This window comes from Gopherus evgoodei, chromosome 3 (genome assembly GCF_007399415.2).
Source record: "Gopherus evgoodei ecotype Sinaloan lineage chromosome 3, rGopEvg1_v1.p, whole genome shotgun sequence".
Taxonomy (NCBI): Eukaryota; Metazoa; Chordata; order Testudines; family Testudinidae; genus Gopherus; species Gopherus evgoodei.
In genome coordinates, this window is record NC_044324.1 from 163,031,006 (window position 1) to 163,053,984 (window position 22,979).

At 47.3% G+C, this 22,979-nt stretch overlaps 1 protein-coding gene across 1 annotated transcript in view; it reads left to right on the forward strand.

Annotated features, from left to right (window-relative positions):
• Nucleotides 1-2,821, forward strand: part of DNAH8 (dynein axonemal heavy chain 8) — a 567,023-nt gene extending 564,202 nt beyond the window's left edge. Inside the window, 2 exon segments of the mRNA XM_030557275.1 lie at nt 1,766-1,887; nt 2,534-2,821. Of these exon segments, the coding sequence (XP_030413135.1) occupies nt 1,766-1,887; nt 2,534-2,821 (410 nt within the window).
• The last annotated feature ends 20,158 nt before the right edge of the window (nt 2,822-22,979 follow it).

Genomic DNA, 22,979 nt, shown 5'->3' on the forward strand with positions numbered 1-22,979 from the left:
AGCTCACAGCTGTCAGACTAGCTCTGCTAAAATTCCTGAGCTACCTACAGGGCAATCCCATCTTGGTCCAATCAGACATGTCTATGGTTGGATATATAAACAATCAAGGAGGAACAAGGAGCATAGCTCTACATGCAGAAACTGTGGAGACAATGGAGTGGGTAAACAAGACTCTCCCTTTCCTAAAGGTAAGACATATAAAGAGAGAGCAGAAACAACAGGCGACTGGCTCAGCAGATGCAAAGTCAATTACTTGGCATAATGCCTTAACCAGGAAGTGTTTACTTTGATCTCGCAGAGGTTCGGTCTCCCCTGTCAAACTTCTTTGCCAATTGCAAGAATGCAAAACAGCCAGAAGTCTTCACCTGGGAAACAAACCCCTAATCCATGGGGACAAATGCTCTGTTACACAGATGGCTGCAAGACTTGCTATATGCCTTCCTGCCCTTCCCTCTCCTAGGGAAGATGATCCAAAATATAAGGTGAGAAAAAGCAAGGATGATAGTGCTAGCTTCGTATTGGCCAAGGAGACCCTGGTTCTCTTATCGGACAGAATTCAAGCTAGAACCACAGTTAGATGATGATACCAGACATGTTTTTTCCAAGACCTGTTCCTCCATTCAGTCTCAGATTGTCTGGCTATTGAAAGAAAAGTGTTAGTTGTACTTGGCCTATCTTCCAAAGTGATCATGATTCTGCTCTCATCCAGGGGAGTTTCCATGCTAAAAACCTATGGACCAAGTTCAGTTTGTGGTGCCAAGAGAACAAAATTGTTCCAAGGGATCCTGGAATTCTGGCCACTCTGGACTTCTTTGGGAAGGTGCAGATAAAGTCCAGTCCAGCACCATAGCACACTAGGTATTAGCCCTAAGTAGTGTAGTCTTCGCAGGATCCTTGGGCTCCTTGGTAGAATTCTCAGGTATCCAGATTTCTCAGAGCAATCAGACCGGCCAGACAATTAGTCAGACTGATATTCCCTAAGTGGGATCTACCACGGGCATTGAAAGTTGTTACCACCCCTGCCTTTGACCCTATGACTTCCTTCATTCTGCCCATGGAAACAGTACCCAGCCACAAAGCAGTGGTGGACCCTAAATATCAAAAAAGCACTAAAGACTTACATCAAGCGAACAAAATCCACAAGGAGATTGGACTCCTTGTTCATTTCCTTTCATCCTGAGGTGCCAAGGATTTAAAGTATCCAAGCTGTCCAAAGATGCTGTCATTTGAATAGGAGATCCGTCAGGTTAATGACCCATGATTGCGCTTAACTGGTTGCCATTTGTCAACACCTCTAGGAATCCGGGTTGTTTTTCAATAGATCTGTATAGCTCTTGTGCTGCTAAGAGTAAATTGTGCATGTTTAGAAATTCCATTGTAGAATCTGTGTTATTTGCATATGCTGTCCAATAATCCCCAAAGCGGGAAAAGGTAAACCAAAGGGTGCATAGCTTTGGTGAAACTCTGTGAACATGCAACAGCTACTGTGGAGGCTTGAGAGAGCTGGCACTAGTTTCAGGACCTAGGCAGATCATCACTGTCAAGAGGGGTGTCAAACACAGGGTCTGTACCTGAAGCATGTGCCTAAAGGCCCAGAGCCAGTGCCTAAATTCTGCCTACCCCCAGCAAGCCAAGAGCAGATGAGACCCCACGTTGGGTCCAGTTCAGTAGCCTGGGGAGTGTTCACTAGGTGGACCCCATCCACCTTCTTGTTAGTTCTTTTGCTCAAGTGAGCTACACTAAATTCTGTGGCTTGACTTTTCAGGATTCCTGACAGCAATGAGACAAGAAGCAACTCGAGCGCATAAAGGCTGGGCGTTAGATACAGTTACAATACATAATGAAGTTTTAAAGCAATCTAAAGAAGAAATCACAACACCCCCTAATGTATGTATGACATGTGAAGATATTTTTATATTAAATTCTGTATTTAATATATATTTTTTCATAATTAAGGCATTTCAAATTGCTAGAAGAAAAGTTGACACTGTATTCGCCTCACAGTTTTTATCCATTTTAGAAGTTAAATACAAATTACAAAAAATGTGAGGATTCTTACTTTCTCTTTTGCAGCTTATGAAAATAAGGTATTAAAGAAATATTCAGATATTCACACTAAGCTATACTAACTCTTGGGTTCTGTGTTGAACTGAAATAGAAAATATCTGTGCTATTTACTAAAAAATGGGATAAAGGTGCACCTATCAAAATGCATCCATTCTTCGGTCATGGAATAATTATGGCATATATTCTTACGATTTATGTAAAGTACTTCGGAATGAATGTTAGATAATATCTTCTTTTTGATGAACTCACTTACTCAACTAACTAATCTCCACTCATTTCAATCACATTATGCTCTGAAGATTTTTCAAGTTATTTAATGTTAAATTATAAATTCATTTTTTTCTTATTGCAGATCCTTCTAACTATAATACATATGTTTATTTTGAGAGGTTTAAATTAATTATTCATTGTATAAGTTAAACCAGATACCATATATGCATAACATATCTGCTCCCTCTCCACACAGGAAGGGGTTTATATTTACGGACTGTACTTGGATGGCGCAGGCTGGGACAGACGTAATAGTAAACTCACTGAACCTACACCAAAGATTCTCTTCACAATACTCCCTGTGGTGCACATATTTTCTGTTAACACAACCGGTCCCAAGGATCCCAAACTCTATGTTTGTCCTATTTACAAGAAACCCAGGAGGACGGATCTGACCTACATCACTGTGATCTATTTAAGGACAATTGTATCTCCAGATCATTGGATACTGAGAGGAGTGGCGCTCCTGTGTGACATCAAGTAAACCCTGTCCTTCAAACTATGACAGAAACTTTATAGAGTATAGCACATGTAACCAGTTACACCTATCCTAAGCTGCCTTTTTTCTAATGGTTTAATATTTTGCCCTTTGTCCATTGTATTAAATCTTTCAATATGAATAATTTAAATGCAAGTTCTAAGAATGATTCTTTTCTCCCTCAGTCTAAAGAAGTTATTGAACTGGTAATGGAAATTATTATTTCACTGGTGATGTTTTTAAAGTCAAGTATCTCAGTAACTGTAACATTTGAGAGTTTGCATAACAATACTTAAAAGCAAAGTAAAGATTGTTTTAAATAATAAAATGAGTGGAAGATGTTATTAAAAAGAAAAATATACAATTGTTTTCTCATTATTTCTGCTTCCTGCTATTCATATCAGGTTTCAGGGAGATTAGAAGAAAACAGATTGCAATACAAAACATTACAAAATGAAGCTTTATTTTACTCCAGATACAAGTTTTAAAAGCAACACTGGACTGTGAATCATAAATTTGAATATTAAACACTTTTCTGTCTAACCTCGAGAGAACCTGATCCATACTTTCATGGTTCATTGCACAGTGCTAGACAATGTAGATGTAGCAAAACTGCACTCTGAATGTTTGTAAGTGATCCCCGTGCATTTCCCTTTGAGCCATTGGACAGTGAGCAATATGTCCTGTGTTCAATTTAGCTGATATATGCGTTGAGAAAAAAGGAGTCCTGATATATGTAGAAAGAAACCTGGAAGAATCAGAGTAGACTGCTGATTGGTTTAGTATCAGTGCTACTGTAACTGAAATACTGGGCCAAATTATGTACAGCTGCTGTTACTGCCTTTCCTCCATCCCAGTTTAACACTTTGCTGGTGCATAGACCAGATGCTTGGAGTGCAGTTCATAGTGTTCCCTACACTGCCTGAGGGCACTTAGCACTGAGCAAAAAGACAATCAAGATGTCCAATCTAACCAACCCATTTAATAACCCAAGCAGATTTGTGCATTCCTGTAAGACTTTATTTTGGCTTACACAGCTTCTTCATTCATCTTCGACAAATGTGCTATATCTCTTCCCTATAGAATTCAGAGGCAATCCGGTGTCATTGCTGGGGGCTTTAGGACTAAGTCCCTCTCAGAGCAAGCCACCAAAAATTCTTCCAGCAGTTCAATTTCTCTGGACCAGTTTGATTTAGCATATTAAGTTTTGGGGGGTGGCAATGGCAATCTCATTTCAGCTTCTGGTTCCTCTCTCTCTCCACTCAGCTGAGGAATCACCAGGGAACTGAGACTCTAATCTTCTCTGCCCTCTAGTATAGCACCTCTTTTGTAGGCTCCCTATGCCTCACCCCTGCAGTGGCAATGTAGTCCTACAAGCACTGAACCAAATCCAAGACATGCTATATTTTTTAGGCAGATTTTCAGGAGCTTCTGAGGATGAGCTATGTCCTGTCCATTGCTAGTCAGCCACCTTTGCTTTGTCATGACATATGGCTTTGAATCCCACTGGCATGTTGGGGCCTTGTCCCTCAAAAAAGCCATTCTGCTGGGAAAGCTGAATCAGAGAAACCAGGATTCCCAAGGAGAGAACCCTACACAGCCTGTTGGGGGGTAAAGTTTGCAAAACTCCATAAATTCCAGGTCTAAAAAGGCAAAAGCAAGCATCTCCTTCTTAAGGGGCTGTTATGTGATTTTATTCAGCTAGTAGTGTAAAAATCAGGTTTTAAATAATTTATTCTTTGTCTTCCCACCCTGGAGGGCTGTTTGCTGAGTGTTTTCTCTTGTACAGGGACTTTCTCTCGGTAGTAGCAGGTTCTTTACCTCTCCACAACCGGCAACATGTCTGGACATCAAACTGTTATCAGACATACACAGTCTACTGAGGACTGTTGTGCCAGCCACAGTAACCACAGGTAATGTGATTGCACCAGGCATCAGGCTGTGAAGTTCCCAGATCTGGGTCAGTCCTGAAAATCCATTAATCTTTGGGGTTCCTGGGAGAGTGGTGCCAGATAAGTTCAGGGCGTGCAAACCTTTGCATGTCAATGTAGAGTTTGAGGACACAATATACTAGGGTTTTCTTCTCTATTTTAGCAATGTGGCCAAAGAGCATGTAACACCACTTCTGCGCATAATGAGCAACTGAAGGCAAGTCAGATCTCTGCGAGACTGAAATTTTGCACAAAGTGAAACCATTTTCTGCTTAGAATTTGGTGCTGACAGCACTGGTGGAATGCCTCTAGCTGCTCCAAGTCTCCCTGTAAGAAGGGTCCAAGTTTCTGACCCATGTAGCAATACAGGTAGTACACAAGTATGAATGATCCTGAACTTTGTCACAGCATAAAGACATGTTTGCAGCATCACCTCCTGCTTGAAGTCCATGTCTTATGGGCATCAAAGAAGCACTCCAATTTAATGACTGCTATCTGTGAAGGCAAGGCTGATTCAAAGCAGTCTGTTTTTCTGCACCTATGTCTATAGCCTAGACGAACCTACTATAAAGTGGTGTATAACTGGCTGGAAAAGCATGCTCTGAGAGTAGTTCTCAATGGTTCACAATCAAGCTGGAAGAGCATATTGAGTGGGCTCCCACAGGGATCTGTCTTGGGTCCAGTTCTGTCCAATATGTTAATAAATGGTTTGGGTAATGGCATAGAGAATATACTTATAAAGTTTGCATATGATACTAAACTGGGAGGGTTGCAAGTGCTTTGGAAGACAGGATTAGAATTCACAATGATCTTGAGAAACTGGAGAAATGGTCTGAAATAAATAGGATGAAATTCAATAAGGACAAATACATGCGATGCATGGCTAGAAAGAATTAAACAGCTTGCAGGCTGAATGACCCAAAGCCCACCTTTAAAGTCATGTTAGAAAGGTATGCAAATGATAATTAGGGCCATTCATGCTAAATAGGCTAGACCTGATGTAAACCTATATTGTTAGAAATACTAATTGTGTGTATCTTAGATGCTACTTAGTTCCTGTCTGTAATTACAACTATTGATTCAGAGATCAAAAGGGAATATTAACATTTGAATGAATCTTGGGTAAAATAATGTCATTGTCTATATGTCTCTTTGAAGTTTATAATGGACTGCCTAATGGATAAATTACCCTATGTTATTTTGTGTAACTAATTACTGGTGGTGTTTAGAAAGCAAAAGGTTTACATCAAAAGCCTATAGTTTTTAGCCAGGACTATGTGGTCAAGTGGATGCTAGAACACTGTATAAAAAGACCCTTGGGTCTTGATTCTGACATCTCAGATCTGCTTAGGCTTCATCGGGGAAGTTTGAGTCGCAAGACTGAGGTTCCATTTATGCTGATTGGCCTGAATATGATATTTGGACATTGGACTATAACCTATGAACTATTTCTGAAAGAACTCTTTGCAACTACAAAGTTCACCATCTATGCTATGAATCTGCACCTCAGTGAACTGAATCTGCACCTCACGTCTGTATGTGTATTGATCTTTTAACCATACTCTTTCTCTTTTGTTTTTTAATAATTTTTAATTCCAGCAGCTCCCATTGGCCTGGAGTGGCGAACTGCGGCCCGTGGGAGCCGTGATTGGCTGGACCTGCAGACGCGGCAGGTAAACAAACCAACCCAGTCCGCCAAGGGCTTTCCCTATACAAGCGGCATCCCAAGTTTGGGAAACACTGATTTAAGGGAACTGTGTTGTTTGGACTTCTGAGTAACAAGTAAGGTAATAAAGAAACTGTTTTATGCTGGCTTGGTAGATCTAAGTATTGGAATATCCACCAGCTTTATGGGGATTGTCTGACTCATTCTTTCCAGTTCACTCTAATTGAGTGACCACAGCTGGCTCCTCACTAGGACCGTGGTCACAGCAGATAACCAGGTATTGGAGTGTTTTATAGGTTTGAAAGCACTATTGTGGCTGGCCTGCAGTGAGGGACAGAGTTTAGTCCTGGAGCCTCCCAGCACCAACACTGGACTGCCTCCAAATTCCACAAGGAAGAGACAGATCATTTATGCTGAAACAGACAAGAAAGTATTAACAGAAAGGACAATTATGGTAAGAAGTTTTCCAAAAAGTAGTGAAAGCACGTTGTTTCCTGTTTTCTTCTGTGACTGTCCGCAGCTTTTAATAAGTTTCCATAAATACATCTAAGCATAAGAGCGGCTGTGGTCCAATATCCAGATTATCTTTAGCATCCAAACCCTCCAGGACAGGAGTGAATGCATTTTTCAAAGTAAGATGACTAAAAAAGATTTTTAACAATTTTCTTGTTTCTAAGACAAGGAAATATGAGCTTCCTGTTGAAATTAAATATCTTCTTTGAGCTAAACCTTGTCCTCTATATTGGCCATTGCACAGAATACGTTTCCCAATGTCCACAGGCTATACCACCAGACACAGCCATTCACATCCATTACATAATTTACAAAAGTGTAATATAAAACCTTTATACTCATTTCTTTTCTGTCATCAAGAAATGCATGGCCAAAAGAGTACAACCCATATAGTCTGACGGTTGCCATTTGAAATTCTAAACCATCCATCTCACATGAGCATCATTCATTCATTCCTTTGACATATAGAATACTTAACATATTGCCAGTCCTCTAGAACTTGAGCTGAAAATGCTCAACTAATCATGCTCATTCATTCTAAAGTCTGAAGCAAGATTTCTGTACTCCAGATTATAAAAAAAAAACAAAACAGGATGATTTCAGCTCCTGCACTGCTACAGTGTGTAACAGCAGATATGAGAACATTTCATCCAAGCATAATATTCTCCACTAAGTGGCTGGATAACTTTATAACTAATAATTCCATTGATAGTTAGGAATATTAAGATAAGGAGTAATGAGATTTCATGCTTTGGGATATAATGCCATCATGAACAGAATCAGAAAGAAATCCCCCCTCTCACCTTAATGCATTACACAGTTGTCCAGTTGCTTTAAGGGTTTGCACCTCCCTTTGCCATGTGAGATATGTGTGAGGCAGGGTCGGGAACTTAGGAGTGACATAGGAGACAGGAATCATTGCTTAGAGGGTTTATTATAATCCTTATGTGTTTATTACAGCTGGATTTTAAAAACATAAACATGTTTTTCTCCAGTGTTTTTGTCTGCAAGTGTCATGAACACTATATAAATAATAGATACCCAAAATAATATGTTGCTAGTTAAGTCACAGTCCCTAAAAATCCAATGTTTGAAGCTGAAATTCAGACAATTTGGTTGCCAAAGAGAGCTCTTCAACTATGAAAAACTGTAACAACATCCCCTGGAGCACTCCATGGCCCAAAGAAAACAGTGGCACCTGGACCTCCTTTCTAAAAGCCAATGGGCTTGTAATAATAATAATAATTAATAATTGTAGTTTACCCATTCTATGGGCCACTTATTGTATAGTATTGCTATGAGCTACATTTTTCATGCAGATGTACATAAAGATTTGGCTCTGCTGAACTTGTCTCACTTAACAAAATATCAATAAGAACCAGACAGTCTCCTAAACACCCAAACCCAGTAACAATGATTCAACAGTAAAATCCTTCCACTTCAGTTGCTAAATATATATTTCAGTTCTCTAAATTATTTGAATAGCTTCAGTAATGTGCCCCAAATCACAGGCCATGGCTCCCACATGAGGTGTAACAGCATTTAGGGAGCTTTGAGAGAACTCCACATAATGGGCAGCAGTGAACCCCTGCTTTGGGAAGACTAGCCTGCCAACCCCACCCCTTCTGCCCAAGGCCCCGGCCACCCATACCGGAGCCCCACCCGTAAAAGGAGAATCCCTGACACTGAGGGGTCCCAATGACCAGAGGAGCCCCGGCCCGCCCATCCCAGCCACATCAGGCTGATCCACTGCCGCCAGCCCTACCCCCCCCCCGACCCATCCTCCAACTGCCAGCCGAGCCACCGGCCCCTCCTGCCCTTGACGTCTCCCCTGCCCCACCAGAGTCGGGCTGAGCTGTTGGCCTCCCTGAGCACCTGGCCGAGCTGCTGGCCTCCCCCGCCACCAGCCTTTCCCGGCGCCGGGCCAAACTGCCAGCCTCCTCCAGCCCTGGACAAGGCTGAGCCACCAGTGGCCCTGAGCGCTGGCCTCCCCCTGTGCCAGGCCGAGCCACTGGCTCCCCCGGCCCCCAAGTATCTGCTGGGCTGAGCCGCTGGCCTCCAAGCACCAATTCCTCCTGCCTCTGAAGGCCCTCCTCCCCACTACGCCGCCAGCCCCAACACCTGGCCAAACCTGCTCAGTCTACTGGTCACTAGCTTTCCACGTCCGTCCTCACTCCCCCAACCAGAGTAGGAGGGATGCGGAGAACAGTGGGGACGGGGGAGTGGAGTGGAGGAAGCAGTGAGGGTCTCGGGGAAGGGCCGGAGCCACTGTGGCCTAGGTGTCCAGCGGTGGGTTGGTGGCAGCGCCAGGGAGGGCAAAGCCTTCCCTGGCCTATTATACCCACTGCCCATGCTCTGCATGTAGTTCTAGTTGTCTCTACAAGGAATGAATTGAGCTGAAATTCACAATCATATGATACTGCTACAAATGCCAATTACAGAGCATGAGATTTTTCTTAATATCAATATTAAATCAGCTCCATCTGAAAGCACCGAACAGCTAACACTATTTAAGGCTACATTTTTAGAGCCACCGCTTGGGACAGCAACTCCCGCACCCACAAATTAAATCTTTTGGGTCTAGATGGCCTGCAGCTTTGCACTCTGCAACTTCAGAAGTATGGATTGCAGTGGGGGCAGGAGTGGAGGTGTGAGGGATGGGAAGGGATGAAGTTTAAGAGTTTGATAATCCATTTGTACTGTGGTAACACAGTGGTTCTCAACCAGAGGTATAGCCCACTTCCACCTTAACTGAATTGGCCCTTTAGCACTGACCTCTCCCACCCCTTGGTAAGGTACTCCCATCTTTTCATGTACTGTGTATATACCTGCCTCTGTATTTTCCACTCTATGCATCTGATGAAATGGGTTTTAACCATAAAAGCTTATGCCCAAATAAATTTGTTAGTCTCTAATGTGTCACAAGGACTCCTCGTTGTTTTTGCTGATACAAACTAACATGGCTACCCCTCTGAAACCTGTCACCAATCTTTTTAATCTCTCCTCAAACAGAAGCTGTTCCATATTGTTGCTGTACTCTGTACCTTTTCCAATTCTAATATACTTTTTCTGAGATGGGGTGACCAGAACTGCACGCAGTATTCAAGATGTGGGCATACCATAAATTTATATAGTTGCATTATGATATTTTCTGCCTTATTTTCTATCCCTTTTGTAATGGTTCCTAACATTCTGTTCACTTTTTTGACTGCCACTGCACACTGAGCAGATGTTTTCAGGGAATGTGGATAGTTCCCTGAAACTCCCAAGATCTCTTTCTTGAGTGTTAACAGCTAATTTAGACTCCACCATTTTGTATGTAATATTGAGATTATGTTTTCCAATGTGCATTACTTTGCATTTATCAACATTGAATTTCACCTGCCATTTTGCTTCCTAGTCACCCAGTATAGTGAGATCTCTTTGTAAGTCTTCGCAATGTGCTCTGGACTTAACTATCTCGAGTAATTTTGTATCGTCTGCAAAAGGTAAGTTGAAGAAATAAATTTTCCATTTGTTTGTGAATGTGTGGGTGAGTGCTCACTCTTACTTCAAATGGTGTTGAGCTTTAGATCATGTGAACGTTCTAGATCCTGTAAAAGCACTGTATCATATTCAAGAGCTTCCCTCTACTAGTCATCAGTTATATTATTCTCATGAAACAGTTGTTGTGGATGCTGAGGCAATTTCTCAGGCAGCTAAAGTTGTTCCTGTGGCAGATCTTTGAATATCAGGACTGTGACCTTGAACTGGACTTTTTATGCAATGAGAAGCCATTGCAGAGTGGAGCACTGAGGTGATTCTTTCATGGCAACTTGTGTTACTTAGCAGATGGGCAGCTGTGCTTTGTACCAGATACTGTTTTCTCAAGATGTGTAGTTTTATTCAAAATTATAATGAGTTACAATAATCAAGCCTGAATGTCATAAGTGCATAATGGCCAGATGTGTCTTTGAAATGATGGGACGGGACACACTCTTCCGGCTAGTCACAGATGAAACGAGGAGGTTTTCTTATAGCTGTAGCTATCTGAAGATCCAGTAGCCATTAGGAGACCAACATGACCCAGAAGTGTGAAATGTGAGTCTGTGGACAGAGGTTGATGTTGTAGAGGAAGTGAGTTCGTCTAAGCTTTTCCCTCTTCCTACCAATGTTGTTCTAGTAGTGCTCAGATTCAGATTCAGCCAACTGCTCTTCATCCAAGTGCTAATTTTGCAAAGTGGTACTTACATCTGTGTGAAGGTTATGAGGACACTGGATAGTGCAGATACTAAAGAGTGAAGGTAGCAACCAATTAACCCTGACATACTGGAGGGAGTAGGGGAAATATTAAGGGCTTCCTGGGAGGCAGATGGGGCAAACAGCTGAGTGAGCTGAAGCCTTGGCCACAGCTCTGTATGGGAAAACTGCTGGTTCTTCTTCGAGTGATTGCTCATATCCATTCCAGGTAGGTGTACGCGCCGCGCGTGCACGTTTGCCGGAAACTTTTTACCCTAGCAACTCCAGTGGGCCGGCAGGTCGCCCCCTAGAGTGGCGCCACTATGGCACTAGATATATACCCCTGCCGGCCCGCCCGCTCCTCAGTTCCTTCTTACCGCCGTGTCGGTTGCTGGAACTGTGGAGTGCGGCTTGCTGTCCTCCACGTCCCTAGCTCTCCTGTACTTGTTCGTCGTCTTAGTTGTAAATAGTTCATAGATAATTCGTAGATAGTTTGTTAGTATAGTAGTTAATTAGAGTCTTGTATATAGTTGTTTAACATTGCTCGCGGGTGGGCCGTTGCCCTCCCTGGCGCCCGGCACCGGGCCCATGCCTGGCTCGCCGGGCTTCAAGCAGTGCTCGGCGTGCAAGAAGCCGATGCCTACTAGCGATCCCCACGACGCGTGCCTTAAGTGCCTGGGGGAATCGCACATCAGCGAAAAGTGCCGCATTTGCAAGGCCTTTAAGCCTCGCACGAAGAAGGAAAGAGATCAGAGGCTCCGCGCTCTCCTCATGGAAGCGGCTCTGACTCCGGCACCGGCGGCGCAGTCGGCCAATTCTACTCCGGCACTGGACAGCGCCGGCACCGGCAAGACTCCTCGGCACCGACCATCTCCGGCACCAGGAGCAGACTCACGTCCCTCGGCGTCTGCAACACCATCGAGGCAGGCCCGAGTGGAGCGCCCGGCACCTACCCTGGCCGCGGCAGCGCCTGCAGGGTTGCTGTCGACTCCAGGCCCGGAAGGTCCGTCCAGTCCAGCCCCTCCTAGCTCCCCCTTAAGATCAGGGGTCGAGCTACTGGCACTGTCTACGCCGGAGACCTTTGCCTCGGCGCGGGACTTGATCGCGATGACGGAGCCATCGCAGCCTCAGCCGGCACCCCCAGGACGGGTAACCTCCAGGGGTAAACCAATGCTTCGAGCGCTATCTCCTGAGTCTCGATACCAATCACCCCGGAGGCATGAATGCTCTCGCTTGGGGCGCCGTTCTCCCAGGCGGTACCGATCGTACTCGCGGCACAGATCGCCATCTGCACAGTCCCGGTCGGGCTCCTCTCACCGCCAGCACCGAGACTCCAGGAACCGTTCACCTCGACGTTCGGCTCCTCGGTCGACCTCCCGGCACTGAACCGGTGGTAGGTCCCGATCCAGGTTGACCTCCCGGCACTGCGCTGGTGGCAGGTCCCGGTCTCCGCTGCCGTCCCGGCACTGCGCTCATCGAAGGTCACGGTCCCGCTCCCGGCACCGACATCGCTCCCGATCCAGATCCCAGCACCGGTCATCACACCGTTCCCGATCCCAGCACCGATGTGGGTCGCGGCACCGACCCTCGGCACCGAGGGGAGCGTCGGACCCGGAGCACAGAGACGCATACCAATCAGGCTCAGCGCCTCCGTGGCCTTCTAGGGAGCCCTCGGTGTCTTCCCAGGCTGACAGCGCGTATGCCATGGGCCAGGACAGACACTCGGCCCTGTTCCAGGACCCTCCACCACAAGAGCGAGGGTCTCAACAGTGGGGGTTTTGGACCTCATGGGCGTATTCCCAAGCCCAGGGTCTGCAACACTTTACCCCCCGCCCTACGGGGGAACGCAGACCACCGGAGGCGATGGTATCTAGACCCCCTCCTTCCCCGGAAGCAGACGGCAGGTCCAGTCACCGGGACCCAGAGCTCCCTCCAGAGACGGAGGTGCAGCCCCACACGGAACCCCCCGTGGACACTCTGTTGCCGGGGGTTTCCTCGTCGTCTTCTCCGAATGAGGCAGTGGCGGGTACCTCGTCCTCCAGCCCTCCCCCACTCGATCTTAGGGCTCACCAAGACCTCCTCCGCCGGGTGGCTCAGAACCTGGACTTGCAAGCGGAGGAGGTGTCTGAAATTGAGGACCCGGTGGTGAGCATCCTCTCCGCCGATGCGCCCACCAGAGTGGCCCTGCCCTTTATAAAAACGATCCAGGCCAATGCCACTAACATCTGGCAGTCATTGGCCTCCATCCCTCCGACCGCTCGAGGGGTGGAACGGAAGTACATGGCCCCCTCGAAGGGCTATGAATACCTCTACGTTCACCCGACACCCTGCTCATTGGTGGTCCAGTCGGTGAACGACAGGGAGCGCCACGGTCAAGAGGCCCCAGCGCCAAAGTCGAAGGAGGCGAGACGAATGGACCTCCTGGGCCGCAAGGTCTATTCGGCGGTGGCGCTACAGCTCAGGGTCTCAAACCAGCAGGCCCTCCTCAGCCGGTACTCCTTCAACTCGTGGGTAGCGGCAGGGAAGTTCGTGGAGCTCTTGCCACAGGACGCCCGCCAGGAGTTTTCCACCATCCTGGATGAGGGCAAGAAAGTAGCAAGAACATCGCTACAGGCCTCCCTTGATGCTGCCGACTCGGCCGCTCGGACCCTGGCCTCGGGGCTCACGATGCGCCGAATTTCTTGGCTGCAGGTCTCTGGCCTTCCACCGGAGCTCCAACATACTATCCAGGACCTCCCGTTTGAAGGCCAGGGCCTGTTTTCCGATAAAACAGACCCCAGACTAAAAGACCTCAAGGACAATAGGGTCATAATACGGTCGCTGGGAATGCATACGCCTGCGACACAGCGCAGGCCATTCCGGCAGCAGAACCAGCAGCAGCAGTGGCGGCCGTACCCTCAGTTCCGCCCGTGGCAGGACCTCTCTAGGCGCCGCGGCAGGAACAACCGCCGCAGGCAGTCCGGTGGCCAAACGGGGCAGAACCAAGGCTCCGCCAAGGCCCCTCCAGGACCTAAGCCTTCATTTTGAAGGTGCGCCCAAGGGCGCAGTACCAGTTTCCCCTCCGGATCCTTCCCTGCAGTTTTCCAACCGTCTTTCTTTTTTCCTCCCAGCGTGGACCCGAATAACATCAGACCGTTGGGTCTTGCGTACGGTGCAGGCCGGTTATCGCCTGCAGTTTTCTTCGCCCCCCCCACCATCCCCGTCCCTCTTCAGGGACCCCTCTCACGAGCAATTCCTCCGTCAGGAGGTGCACGTGCTTCTCATCAAGGGAGCCATAGAGGCGGTTCCGGAAAACGAGAAGGGCAAGGGGTTTTATTCCCGCTACTTTCTAATCCCCAAGTCCAATGCCAGCCTCAGGCCCATCCTTGACCTGCGGGATCTCAACAAGTATATGGTGAAGTTGAAGTTCCGTATGGTATCCTTTGGAACCATCATCCCATCCCTGGATCCCGGAGACTGGTACGCCGCCCTCGACATGCAGGACGCTTATTTCCACATCTCCATTGCCCCCCAGCACAGACGTTTCCTCCGCTTTGTGGTCGACCGCCAACATTATCAATTTGTGGTCCTCCCGTTTGGCCTCTCTACGGCCCCAAGGGTGTTTACGAAATGCATCGCAGTCGTCGTCGCACACCTTCGACATTGCCGCATTCATGTCTTCCCCTATCTGGACGACTGGCTGATCCGAGGCACATCGGAGCTGCAGGTCCGCGACCACGTCTGCAGGATCAGCACCCTCTTTGCTGCCTTGGGCCTCGTCATCAATGTGGACAAGTCTACTCTGCTCCCCACGCAGCAGATAGAGTTCATCGGGGCCGTTCTGGACTCTACCCTGGCCAGGGCCTTGCTACCCTTGCCCAGGTTCCAGTCGCTGTCGGCCATCATTCTGCGCTTGCAGGCGGCCCCGCTGACCTCTCTACGAACATGTCTGGCTCTTCTAGGCCACATGGCGGCCTGTACGTTCGTGACGGCATATGCCCGACTCCGCATGAGGCCTCTTCAATCTTGGCTCATCGCGCAGTACCGGCCGGCCAGACATTCATTGGACACAGTCATCACCGTTCCTCAGAGGGTACTGGACTCCCTTCGGTGGTGGCTGGACCAGTCCGTAGTCTGTGCGGGGCTCCGGTTCCATCCGCCCCAGCCCTCGGCATCCCTGACTACGGACGCCTCAGATCTGGGCTGGGGGGCACACTGCGGCGCCCAGAGAACTCAGGGCTTGTGAACACCTCAAGAGATCAACCTCCATATCAACATACGAGAGTTGAGAGCGGTCCCTCTGGCTTGTCAAGTGTTTGTCCATCTCCTTCAAGGTAGTTGTGTCGTGGTGTTCACCGACAACATGACGACCATGTTTTACATCAACAATCAGGGCGGCACCAGGTCCTCTCCCCTATGTCTCGAGGCAATGCACCTCTGGGAGTTTTGCATAGCCCATTCGGTTCACCTTTCCGCCTCCTATCTCCTGGAAGTGCGGAACACTCTAGCGGATCGGCTGAGCAGATCCTTCCGTTCACACGAGTGGTCCCTCCGTCCAGACGTCGCCTTCTCACTCTTCCAGAGGTGGGGTCGTCCCCGGATGGACCTCTTCGCGTCCAGGAAGAACAGGAAGTGTCGAGCATTCTGCTCCTTCCAGGGTCGGGAGCCAGGGTCTCTAGCAGATGCATTCCTGATCCCATGGACAACCCACCTGTTTTACGCATTCCCTCCCGTTCCGCTGATACACAGGGTTCTCCTCAAGGTGCGCAGAGACAGAGCTTGGGTGATTCTCATAGCTCCAGCATGGGCCAGACAGCATTGGTACCCCATGTTACTGGACCTCTCAGTAGCCAACCCAGTTGCCCTGCCCCTACATCTGGACCTGATCACCCAGGACCACGGCAGGCTCTGTCACCCGGACCTTCCGTCTCTACACCTTACGGCATGGCTCCTGCGTGGTTGACAGGCTCCAAGTTACGCTGTTCTACCCTGGTTCGGGTGGTTCTCCTGGGCAGTGGAAAGCCTTCCACCAGGGCTACTTACTCAGCTAAATGGAAGCGTTTCTCCTGCTGGTGTTCGGAGAAAGGTCTTCGCCCTATGGAGACTCCCGTCACCACTATTTTAGACTACATCTGGTCCCTCAACACCCAGGGTCTGGCATTGTCGTCCCTCTGGGTCCACCTAGCGGCCATCTCCGCGTTTCATCCTGGAGTGGACGGATGTTCTGTCTTCTCCCACTCTATGGTGGTGAGATTCCTGAAGGGACTGGAGCGGCTCTATCCACAAATCCGCCCTCCTGCCCCTTCATGGGACCTCAGCCTGGTCCTAACTCGGCTCATGGGCCCTCCATTCGAGCCATTAGCTGCTTGCTCCCTGCTCTACCTCTTGTGGAAGACCGCCTTCCTAGTGGCCATTACCTCAGCTAGACGAGTGTCAGAGCTGAGGGCCCTCACAGTGGACCCACCGTATACCGTCTTCCATAAAGACAAGGTACAGCTGAGGCCTCACCCTGCCTTTCTTCCCAAGGTGGTCTCAGCTTTCCACGTTAACCAAGAGATCTTCCTCCCAGTCTTTTTCCCAAAGCCCCATTCGTCCCGCAGGGAGCAACAGCTCCACTCGCTAGATGTCCGTCGGGCGCTAGCATTTTATGTGGACAGTACCAAACCATTCCGCAAGTCCCCCCAGTTATTCGTGGTGGTAGCGGACCGGGTCAAGGGGCTGCCGATTTCCTCCCAGAGGATATCTTCCTGGGTTACCTCCTGCATCAGGACCTGCTACGACCTGGCCCATGTCCCGACGGGCCGTGTGACTGCTCACTCCACCAGAGCACAGGCATCATCGCTGGCTTTCCTTGCCCGCGTCCCAATCCTAGAGATTTGTAGGGCGGCGACCTGGTCATCGGTCCACACATTCGCTTCCCATTACGCCCTGGTTCAGCAGTCCAGAGATGATGCGGCCTTTGGCTCTGCAGTACTCCAGGCCGCGACCTCTCACTCCGACCCCACCGCCTAGGTAAGGCTTGGGAATCACCAACCTGGAATGGATATGAGCAATCACTCGAAGAAGAAAAGACGGTTACTCACCGTTGTAACTGTTGTTCTTCGAGATGTGTTGCTCATATCCATTCCACACCCGCCCTCCTTCCCCACTGTCGGAGTAGCCAGCAAGAAGGAACTGAGGAGCGGGCGGGCCGGCAGGGGTATATATCTAGTGCCATAGTGGCACCACTCTAGGGGGCGACTTGCCGGCCCACTGGAGTTGCTAGGGTAAAAAGTTTCCAGCAAACGTGCATGCGCGGTGCGTACACCTACCTGGAATGGATATGAGCAACACATCTCGAAGAACAACAGTTACAACGGTGAGTAACCGTCTTTTGCAGTTGTTGTTTGTGTTTTGTTTCTGCTGGTTTTGTTCTCTATGGATTCTTTATAAATTCTCAAAAAGATGACCCTGGGAAGAAGGGACCACAACTAACTGAAGCCGGCCTGACTCTTTTATTTCGTTAGCTGGGAAATCAGTGCACCAGCCTACCGTCTGACATAAAGGAAATGTAGACTATGCACAGATGACATTTCAGCCTGTGTTTTGTTACCAGCTTCCTCAATGGTTCCATGTAAATAGTGAATAAGAGAGGGCAGTCCCTGAGTTTTTAATGGACTATAAATCTGAGATAGGGAACAGGCCCGAGCCCTATGTAACATTAAGGTGGCTTCTGTGAAGATGAAAGAACAGTTGTTGACCATCACAGTCATGGAGGTACAGTCTGAGTCAAAGGGCTCCAGACATTTGAGGATGTTTCTCTAGCAGTTTTACAGCCAACTAGGTGTTCAGTTTTGTTACTGAATGCAAATGAGGATTTGCTAATTATCACAGATCTGAACTGGATTCCCAGATATTGATCCAAGACCTAATCTCAGACGGATCAGCAGAGTTTATATCCCTCAGGCATATATATAGGCAAGACTAAACCACCAGATTAAGAACTGCTTTCCTTACAAAGCATAGCTGTCTTGAGTTTTACTCTGTTTTAATTTGAATGTTAGAGATTTTACTCTTTTCCGATACAAACACCTACAACTGCTTTCCAGTTGTTTCTTAACCGAAGACATTAACATTGGCGCAAAACTGAAGCAATACCGTCGTCCCATCATAAATCTTAAGAATTTTGAACTAACTTAATATTCCACTCAAGAGGGAAAATATTGCATCTGCCCAAACTGCTTCAATTATTAGATCATATTTCTCAAATAAAACTAGGAAAGGACCACCTCATCTTTCATTTGGATATTTTGATCAATCTTCTGTATCACTTTTCCCAGCACAGCACAATGCATCATCTCTAATGCTTCAGTTGGAGCTCCTCAATAAAGTTATTCTTCTTCCCCTTGCAATAATTCTGATGTGGGAGATTAAGTTAAATTTCTAACATTAATAAATCCAACAATAAATGAAGCAAAGCTCTAACAGAAACATCTACTCCCACCCCTTTAGAGATGTCTTTCATCACTGCCTCCCAAAAGATGTTAATTATTGGACAGGTTCCTTACCATTTGTAGGAAAACACCTTCTGTTGTACCATGGTGATTTAAGATACCTGGATTTGTGCAGTATTCTGAAATTGGATAAGGGTTACTTAATGGACATAATAAAATGTAGCTGTTAGTATTTAATGTTTATAAATAATCCTTTTAACTAAGTCAAAACATGTCATCTTTCCTTACACCATCTTCCACATCATTTTCCTATTTTCTCCATATTTTCCTAAAGGATATCCATTATCCAACAATAAATATTCATAAAATTCCTTTCTCTTTCAAATAACTCATTTATGTAGTCTAAATGCTGACAAATGGAAAAAAATTTACTGTTTCTCCAGCAACATATACCTTATTTGAAAATTAATTTAATTGTAGAGATCCCTTTTTTCCTAGCTGATGAAAAGATGTTTTTTCTCCAAGTACACGCCACATACATCTCCAAGAACAACCAAAATCACATTTATCACATCAGAAATTTTATCAGTATAGCTGGAAAACTGGATTATTCCAAAGTGATCTTTTGATGGATATTTTAATTTATTTTAAATGTGTATATACAACAGCAATTGTTTTGTTATTTATAATTTATTAGTTTATGTATGTTTATATTGCAGTAGCACTGAGAAGAATCTGGGCCCCATTATGCAAACAATATTCAGAGTTTCCTTGTGATTTCTATTAGTTTTTGAATGCTCTATTCCTTTTCTTTTAAGTAAATCATGAAATCATAGAATATCAGGGTTGGAAGGGACCTCAGAAGGTCATCTAGTCCAACCCCCTGCTCAAAGCAGGATCAATCCCCAACTAAATCAATCTAAATAATCACACCAAACTTGGCTGAGTCAATAATGGTTTCTGCTTCTTCAAGTGATTGCACCTATGTCCACTTTAGGAATGTGTATGCTCAGAGCACCAAAGCCAGAGATCTTTTTCCCAAATTGGTATCTGCTGAGGCAGCACATGCGCCCTCCACATGCTCATCCTGTTAGCCAATAGTATAAAGAGGTGGCGCTGCGCTGACCCTTCCTCAGTTTGTTCTCACTGCCCAGGGGCAATAGTTGGAACCTGTGTGCCTACTCGCTCAATCTATCTTTTCTTCTCTTACAGAAACTTTATAAAACTTAGTAAATAGTTAGATTAGCTGTTTTAGTGTTAGTTTGGATAGCAGTACTCACTTTTTATAATTTTTTGTTTTGATTGTTGGACTTGTACTTAGCACCATTGATCTTTGATACCGAGACATACCTAAGTCCCTGGGCTTTATGCACTGTTCTGGTTGTAATAAGTCTGTGCTAGTCAATTACCTTCACTTCCATTGTTTGAAGTGTTTGGGTGAGGGCACATTTGAGATAGGTGTCCAATTTGCAGGGGATTCAAGACTAGGACCAAAAAATTTAGAGAGGTGAGCCTTCATCATATATGGATGGAAGCTACCTTGTGGCCTCCCTTGGACCTAGTTGCACAGTGTGCAGACCCATGGGCTCTGCTCCATGACGGAGCATGTCTGTGAACATTGCTGTTTCCCCATATCTGGGGGATTCAGGAAGGAGGCATAATTCTTCCTTCACAGTACTGTACAAGAGAGAGAAAAACCAGATGATCCACTTGCTTTGAAGTCAAAGAGATTTTCCTTGTCAACAAGCCTTGATCCCCAGTGGGTCCTTCCATGAGTAAGTCATGTACAGGAGTAAGGGCCCCAACTCTAGGTAGGCACTGCCCAATACCACATACTTCCTTGGCTGCTCAGATAGAGTAGTTCTCTCCAGCACTGTCCTCAGTACCGCTGAGACTTTGCCAGGGCTGTCTATGACATCATCACTCCAGCATGTGGCATATGGCGCTCTTGATACCGATGCTGGAAACATATGCAGCAGCCATGGGTGGCAGGTTTGTAGAAATTTTGGTGGTGCCCAGAACCCGCCCCTGCCCAAACTCCACTCCCCCAAAACGCTGTCCCCCATCTGCCCAAGGCTCTGGGAGGGAGTTTGGGTGGAGGAGGAGGTCTGGGGTGCAGGAAGGGTACAGGATGCAGGCTCTGGGAGTTTGGGGATGGGATGAGGTATGGAGGGAGGGGGTGCAGGCTCTGGGAGGGAGTTTGGGGGAGGGAGGGAGTGCAAGAATAGGGCTGGGTTTGGGGTGGGGCTGAGGATGAGAGGCTTGAGGTTTGGGAGGTGGCCCAGGGCTATGGCAGAGGCTTGGGGTGTGGGGATGGGGCTGGAGATGAGGGGTTCATGATGCAGGAGGAGGCTCAGGATTGGAGCAGATGGCTAGGGTGCGGGGGGATGAGGGCTTTGGCTGGGGACGAGGGGATTGGGGTGTGAGAGAGGTTCAGGGCCAGGGTAGGGGTGTAGGGGGTGAAGGCTCTGTCTGGGGCTGGAGATGAGGGGTTTGTGGTGTTGGAGGGGGCTCAGGGCTGGGGCAGAGGGTTGGGGTGTGGGGGGATCAGGGCTCTGGCTGGGACTGGGGATAAGTATTTGGGGTGTTGGAGGGGCTCAGGGCTTGGGCAGAGGGTTGAGGATGCAGTGGGGAGGTGAAAGCTCTGACTGGGAGTATGGGCTCTGGGGTGAGGCAGGGCTGGGGATGAGTTTGGGGTGCAGGGTGCTGCTCCAGGACAGGGGCCAGAGAGGAGGATTCCCCCCAGCCTTTCCCCTGCTGGCAGCAGCGAGCTCTGGGGGAGGAGCCCCCCCTTTCCAATCCCCCCAGCAGCACACTCACCCCCACCACTATCACTGCATGTGCTCCTAGGGCTCCTCTCAGGTCCGGGGCGGGGGGAACCCGGACCCAAACATTGGTGAAGCTGGGCCCCTGGGCTCTGAATATTGCTGGTGCCCGGGCACCACGTGGATATATAACTCTCCACCCATGGCAGCAGCTAAAGACTTACTTTGCCTTTTAGTCCCAAACTCCCTGATTATACAGGAGGTTGAATTATCCGTTTCAGCTACTTCTTCAAAAACTCCAGTACTGTCTACATCTTTGCTGCTGTACCACTTGACTCAGGCTTTGGTGCAGCAAATGTCAGTACCAACAATGAGCAAGACCTATGTGCAGCTGCAACCTAATTGTTTGGTAGCCGCCCTGGATAAACCTCTGATGCTTCTCCCTGTACCCACCATATCTAATTACATATCTCAATCGCCAACTCGTTCTACATAGCCTGGCATTGCACCTCCATAGCCCTCTGACTATTCCTACTCTTTTTTAGAGTCAGAGTTGGGATCGTACACAACCCAGTACTGTTATAGGAGGTCTCATAATTCACCATCCCTCTGGTGGAGATCTAGAGCTCGGTACCAACACTCTCTCGGGAGCAAGTTTAGAGACAAGGGCCCATGGGATATTTTTAACTGGGGTCCAGTACCTTATCAGTGGACGTTCTGGAACCCATGTGGGGCATGTCACCAGTTCCCATGCTTCCCTGGTATCTCGCTTGGCTAAGTTACCACTGAGAAACTCCGACTGAGTTCCAGAGCTCTTATGGCCAGATCCAGGCCTAGCTGACTTAGCCTCATTGCACCCACCTGTTCAGGACATTCCTACAAAGCACCCCTGAATTCATCATTCTCTCTAGAACAGGGTCAAACCGTCATTTTCAATTCAGGATGATTGTGAGACATACTGTAAAGGGGTGAGCTACCCTTACGCAACTCATCATGGCCAAATGTGGCCCTCTCTCCTCAGAGAATATCCTTCTGGATTACATCCTGTATCTTCTTATGCTGTGACATTGCTAAGGTTTCCTCCAACAGAGAGCTTCAGAACATTCTACAAGAACACAAACATTCTGGGTCAAGTGCCCATAAGAGATGTTTTCAGGACTGTAACCTGGTCATTGGTACTTTCCCTAACAATGTGCTGTCTCCCAAGCCTCAAGAGATGATGCCAGATTTGGGAGAGCTGTCTTGCAGTCCTTGTCCAGGTAGATTCTGAAACCCTCCACCTTGTCAGACTGCTTGGGAGCCACCTGAAGTGGAATGGACATGTGCAGCACGTCTCACAGAACAACACAGGTTTTTTCTGTCTTCTCAGTCAATGCAAACAGAACAGGTAATGACAAAAATTCAAACATAATGTGTAGGAAAGTTAGATCACCCTTCTGCTAGGTAACAAAACTCAAGTCTGCAAAGACTTATACACTGGGACTACTCCTGTACTTAAAGTTCAGTTTGTGACTGAGACTTTGTAGGATCAGAACCCTAGGTCAGGATACAAGTATAACTCCAGTCGTCCATATAATAAACCAGTTATCACATATACTGTACAAAATTCAGACCTAACACAGCTATAATGTGATGACCATCAAACGAAGACGCCCAATC